This window comes from Octopus bimaculoides, chromosome 7, assembly GCF_001194135.2.
Source record: "Octopus bimaculoides isolate UCB-OBI-ISO-001 chromosome 7, ASM119413v2, whole genome shotgun sequence".
Taxonomy (NCBI): Eukaryota; Metazoa; Mollusca; class Cephalopoda; order Octopoda; family Octopodidae; genus Octopus; species Octopus bimaculoides.
This window is the reverse complement of record NC_068987.1, coordinates 24,136,467-24,143,324: the sequence shown is the minus strand read 5'-3', so window position 1 is coordinate 24,143,324 and position 6,858 is coordinate 24,136,467. Positions and strand designations below refer to the sequence as shown.

Genomic DNA, 6,858 nt, shown 5'->3' with positions numbered 1-6,858 from the left:
GGAAAATTCACAAAATACCAGTTTTTCCTCAACTGTATATATATACATATATATATATATATATATATATATATATGTGAGTGTGTATATATATATATATACATGTGTATATATATATATATATAGAGAGAGAGAGAGAGAGAGTAGTAACGAATGAATGAGAATAACGACGAAGGGTTAAAAAAGCGTAAAAATAATTGAAAATGAAGCAAAATTGAAGCCAAAACATTAAAAATCATTTAAAGTGGGTAGAAATAAACACTACGTAGTGTAGTAGTACTGCGTTAGGGTATCCGTAGAAAGTTGAATGTGATTTCGGAATATAACGAGGAAAAATTCGAATCTTGGAAAGTTTCCGAAAGTCCTCTCCCCACCTCAAGATTTTCCCCACAAATTACTTTATAGACATAATGTATGCCGTTACAAAGGTATTTACATAAAATTTCATTGAAAAAAACCCATTTCCTTAAAAGTTATGAGGAAAATCTCGGATTTTGTGAATTTTCCGAAGTCCTCTCGCCACTCCCTTGGAAAAGATTTCCCTCACAAATTTCTTTATAATCGTAATTTATGCCGTTTGAAAGGTATTTCCATAAAATTTCATTGAAAAAACTCCATTGTGAATTTTCCGAAGTCCTCTCCCCACCCTCCCGTTGATTTGCGCGCATTTTTTTTTCATATTCGTTTCCTACCCATTGTTTTACATTCATTCCAGTATATATATATATATTTTTTATTTTCATTTCCAAGTCAAGAAGTAAACATTAACCAAAAATATTTCCAATGATTCCGGGATAATAGGGGGGGGGGTCAGTCCCCGCCTTTTTTCCGAACGAAAATAAGGGATTTGCAGCTTATTAGTAGGTCAGGGTACTTGATTCCACGCAAAAAATCCGAGTTTTTTTTTTTAGTGAAAATCATGCGGGTGCAAGGGTCAAAATATACCCAGTTGCGTACTGTGATCGATCTAATCGACTGCCTCCCCCACCTAATCCCCAAAAATTTCGGGCTTTGTGCCTAGAGAAGAAAAGAATATTATTTATTTGAGTGATTAGGTGCTTCTAATTAGCGTTTTTAATGATCACTGCACTGCACTAAATTCGTTACGACTTAAAAGTAATATTACGAAAATAATGTTGAAGATTTGATGCATTACATCAGCTTGTTTTGTGTTGTCATTTTAGTTTACTTAATTGAGCATGATAGATACTTTCTATGTTTTTTAATATCCACTGCTCCGTCCCCGCTCGTATTAATATTACATCAAATAGTAAAAAAGAAAAGAAAGGACAAAATGCAGTAAGTTGATCTGTTGTTAGCTCATTGTTACTATGTTTTAGTATTTCGGGTGCAGAATGGCATATTAATGGTGAGGTGTTATTTACATTCAGATATTTCTATTTAAATGTAAATGAAATTCAAATAGATTTCCGTCTTCTTCGTAACATAAACACCAGTGACGTTCACTTTTAGAAACTGTTTACCATTCATAATAATCTTGAATAATTATGGCAAAGCAATACGTTCCACTGTCATATCTCTTATTTTGGATACCCGGTCATTGTATCCAGTCAGTATATGTATGTAAATACAGGTTTTGGAACGTAACACCCGCGATAGTCGAGGGATTATTGTATGTTCAGCACGCTTATCGATATTCATTTGAACGAAATACCAAAACATTAAAATGCAATAGAAAGATAATACATCATAGATATTATTAATAAATTATTGTAAAAGTAATCTCAAACATTTTTGTTCTCTATTGTTTGCAACATCTCGCCTCTGTAGATTATGCCAGACGTGTTAAGTAAAAATATCAGTAAAAAATAATTGAATGGAAATGTATTTTTTGCTGTTAGCATATTTCAACTAATATCTTGTTTATATGCTGAATGTGTTTATATTTAACGAGTTCTTTAATAAAACGTCTGAATATGAGATATACATAAAATCCGCCGGTTCCTGTTTTTTTTTTTTCATATCTGTCTTTAGCATTCACCTGCCTAATTATAAAAATGCTGTGTACAACAGAGCACCGTTTGTGTTTATCTTGCCTGGGATCTTTCTCTACCATACCTTTTAAAGTTTTGCTTCCAGCAGAATGGACTTCTTAAAGGGATTAAATTTTAAATGGAAGTGAGCTTGATACCATGGGTTGCAGCTTTGAAACTTTTCAAAATTGGTTGTCTCTGAATAGAATCTGAATTCATGAAAATTAATTCACACTTTGACAATTTTAATTTTTACCCAAGGTTTGTGTGTCTGTGGGAGAAGCCTGGCAAAACTGTTTTTTTGCTTATTTTGCTGTAGTGTGTTGTCATCCAAACACCATAAATTTAGAGCACACATTTCTTAATGGTATCCATAAAGATGAGAGAAGGCAGGAAGGAACTTAGAGGATCATCTTCTTGAACTCCTACCTTTGAAAACAAAGTTTGATCGCCATAGAAAAGCCAGAAGGTCTCTGAATGTGCTTGAAACACAAAGGAGATCTCCTTTAACAACTCTTCTGACTATTAAAATTATTTTTGATGATAACACTTTCTTTATCATTTTGAATGTTTATATACCTTCTCAGGAAGTGTATTGCCATTTTAATCACTAAAGGCCAAACCAACTAGTTTAGCTCATATTTGGTTGATATGACTTTTGACAATATCATCGTACACATTTTCTCAGCCAGACATCTAAGTATACAACCGATAGCAATGGGATAAACCCAGCCATCCTTTTTCACTAATGCCAGTAAAGGTGCTCTGTAGGATGAGGAATAAATGAGTTCACAGGATATTCTTACATACATCTGTACCACTGAAAAACTTTACCTGAACTTCCAAAAAAATTTCATACTACTTCATTGTGAAAATCTCCAATGAAGTGTTCACATAGCCTGAGACATGGCCTATCAGCCGTCTTTTTATTTTTTTGAAGGATAAGATTGATTATCTTGTATTGAAATTTATACGCTTCATAAACAAAATTCAACTGATGTAGGAAGTGGGAAGTTAAAACATTATGACCATCTAAATGTTTCTTATTTTAACTGATTAAAGAATTCTTGAGTATTAAGATGAACTGAATAATCCTGTGAAATAATTCTAGTTGCATCTTTCATGTTAAGACATGCAAACATTGCTGATAAGACAGTAGCTACTGGATAATTTGATTTCAATTGTTGGGTGATTCTCTTCCCAACCACATGATTTTGGGTTTGATGTGTTCTACTACAGCCGTGGGCCAACCTAAGTCTTGTGAGTAGAATAGGTAGACAGAAACTGAAAGAAGCTTATATATATGTATATATATATATATATATATATAGTCTAATAATGGCAACAAGTAAAAGTAAAAAAAAATTCTGGCGCCAATACATTCGACTAAAAATTCTTCAAGGTGGTGCCCCAGCATGGCCGCAGTCTAATGACTGAAACAAATAAAAGGTGAAAAAACAAAAAATAACTGAAAAATATAACCATGAGGCTTTTGCCCTACACACATACATTTTACATTATATACACACATATATATATATATATATATATATCATCATCATCATCGTTTAACGTCCGCTTTCCATGCTAGCATGGGTTGGACGATTTGACTGAGGACTGGTGGACCAAGTGGCTACACCAGGCTCCAATCTGATTTGGCAGAGTTTCTACTGCTGGATGCCCTTCCTAACGCCAACCACTCCGTGAGTGTAGTGGGTGCTTTTACGTGCCATCGGCATGAAGGCCAGTCAGGCGGTACTGGCAACGGCCACACTCAAAATGGTGTATTTTACGTGCCACCTGCATAGGAGCCAGTCCAGCGGCACTGGCAACGATCTCGCTCGAATGTCTTTTCACATGCCAGGAAGGCGACACACACACACATATATATATATATAAATATTCAAGGATATATACACATATTTACATATATAGATATATGTGTGTGTGTATGTTAGTTTCTCCTTGTCTTAACTTTGCATGATAATTGTAAATGAGCATCACTGTCATACAAGTAGAGTCCTTTGTTTACATTCTACAAGGAAATATGGCTGGCCAAGGGGAAATATTATCTTTCTTGGAAACAGATGAGAGTTTCCAAAAATAATTATATTTTTCACTGACTATTATTGTTTTACTTTCCATGTCATTATTTCTTAGCTTTTTAATACTCATTGTATTAAAGATATTAATAGTAACTAAACAATAGTTTTCAATGCAAATGACGTCCCTGAGATATCTATTCATATATAGCTTCACTAAAAACATTCTTGTATCTTTTGCTATGTCTGTGTATCCCAATATTATCTTCTTCCTAAATTTTTCTATCCACACATAGGATCGTTCATTTTCACTACATAGCCATATTGTTGTTTTTCCTCTGTAGTTATTTTCTAATCTTTCTTTGTTATTTTAGCATTCAATAACTACCGTGTTAAATTTTCATTGTTCTTTCTACCATATATTTTTTATTTCAGAGTTTGTGGTGACATTGAAATGCAAATTGCTGATTCAAGAAATTTGTCGGTTTTTGGAAACAGAAGAATGATATTATCAAGTTCACAAGTAATAGTTCTCCATAACTCCACATTGCTGTAAAATTAAAATCAAGGTTATAAACAGAGTAATTGAGATGTGGAAAATATATTATCTGACATGTGTTGGTAGATACACATAAGAAATCATATCAATTAAACATTTATTCAGTCTAATACCTAATTTAAACAATTGCTAAGATGAAAGAATTTAGCAATACATTATCTGTGGCAAATGTTTCTTCTGTAACAATAATTTGACTAAGCACTAATGTCATACTGGTATACCACTGTGATACTTGTAGTAAACTATTCTTTGAGCAAGATCATTTGACTACACACAAATATATTCATTCAGGTGAGAGCCCATATAACTTTGGTATATGGAGGAGAACATCCTCTAAATTGATAAATAAATTCTTCACAAATTTACTCATACAGGAGACAAAACATATTGTTGTATTTGTTCTATAACATTCTGCAGAAGTCCATTCACGCAAGTAGACAGCTATATTACAGCGGTGTCTGTGGCAAAACTTTCTCTGAAAAAGATAATATGACTAATCACAAAAATGCTCACACTGGTAAGAAACCATATCACTGTGATATCTGTGGAAAAGCATTCTCTGGCAAAACCATACTAACTAAACACATACGCATTCACACTGGGGAGAAACCATACCACTGTGACATTTGTGGCAAAACATTTTCTGCAAATGGTCATTTAACTCAACATGTACGCATTCACACAGGTGACAATCCATTTCACTGTGATATCTGTGGTAAAACATTTTCCCAAAGGGGTCATTTAACACTTCATATTCGTACTCACACCGGTGAGAAACCATACCACTGTGATATCTGTGGGAAAACCTTCTCTGTATGTAATAATTTAACTAATCACAAACATGTTCACTCAGGAGACAAGCCATTCCACTGTGATATGTGTGGAAAGACATTCTCTAGTAATAGTAGATTAACTAGACATACACGCACTCATACTGGTGACAAACCATACCGCTGTGATATCTGTGGCAAAACATTTTCTGACAACAGTACATTAATTAGGCATGTACGCATGCACACAGGTGATAATCCATACCGTTGTGAAATCTGTGGTAAAACATTCTCGGTGAATGGTCATTTAACTCAACATGTACGTATTCACACCGGTGAGAAACCATACCCTTGTGATATCTGTGAAAAAAGGTTCTTTGACAAGAGTGGATTAACTAAACACATACGCTTGCACACTGGTGAGAAACCATTTCACTGTGATATCTGTGGCAAAACATTCTCACAGAATGGTCATTTAACTCAACATGTGCGTATTCACACAGGTGAAAAGCCATACCATTGTGATATCTGCGGTAAAATGTTTTCACGGAAAGGTCATTTAACACTTCATATACGTGGTCACACAGGTGTGAGGCCATATAGCTGTGACATTTGTGGTAAATCATATGCTGATAATCAGAATTTAAATCGTCACAAACCTGTTCACACAGGTGTAAAACCATATCATTGTGATATCTGTAGTAAAACTTACAATGAGAATAGGAGTTTGTCTAATCATAAAGAAAAAGCACATGCAAAACAAACAATAAAAGAATAAAATCATTTTAAAGAATTTATAAGAACTGTTATTTTTATGAAGCTACATAAGATTCTTGTGATTCAGATTAGAAAAAGTAGGAGGTTGGTGCAATTCAGAAACTATGTTTTTCATTGTCTTATTTTGTCTCTGATAAACATAAACTGAAACTTCTTGCAGTGAAGTATTATATCAGCCACACAAATGCACAAAATACATTTGATTTTCCTTTTGTCATCACCTACTCTGTCTCATACACAAAAACCTTCAATAAAAAGAAAACTTTTGTCTCTAAAACTCCTTCCTTGTACATGTTTTCCTTTCAGACACCAATCTGCAGTGCACACGTGCACACACATGTGTGTATATACATACATTCATCATTGCCTCACAGAAGCAGAAGCAGTGATGAATGGCGAAGACCTTTGGCATCATGCTGTGCTTGAGAAAACCCATCAAGCCAAGTAAAATTGCAGTCATGGCAGATTCTGGTGTCATGCAAATGGCACCCATGTCAGTGGCACGTAAAAGCGCCCATTACACTCTTGGAGTGGTTGGCGTTAGGAAGAGCACCCAGTTGTAGAAACCATGCTAAATCAGACTGGAGTCTGGTGCAGCCTTCTAGCCTGCCAGCCCTGGTCAAACCATCCAATCCATGCCAGCAAGGACAACAGATGTTAAATGATGACGATGATGAAATATCTATATATATATATATATATATATATATATATAT

The 6,858-nt window shown here is 34.4% G+C and overlaps 1 protein-coding gene across 4 annotated transcripts in view; it reads left to right on the top strand.

Moving 5' to 3' along the window:
- LOC106881337 (zinc finger protein 429) overlaps positions 1 to 6,422 on the top strand; it is a 45,082-nt gene extending 38,660 nt beyond the window's left edge. For 3 of the 4 annotated variants that reach the window (XM_052969357.1, XM_052969356.1, XM_052969358.1), the window contains one exon: positions 4,472 to 6,422. In XM_052969357.1, coding sequence (XP_052825317.1) covers positions 5,085 to 6,143 — 1,059 coding nt within the window. In that variant the 5' untranslated portion in view covers positions 4,472 to 5,084 and the 3' untranslated portion in view covers positions 6,144 to 6,422. Of the gene's footprint in view, positions 1 to 141; positions 1,300 to 4,471 lie in introns of those variants that run through there. The other variant, XM_014931692.2, reaches the window with a different exon arrangement.
- Positions 6,423 to 6,858: the final 436 nt, after the last annotated feature.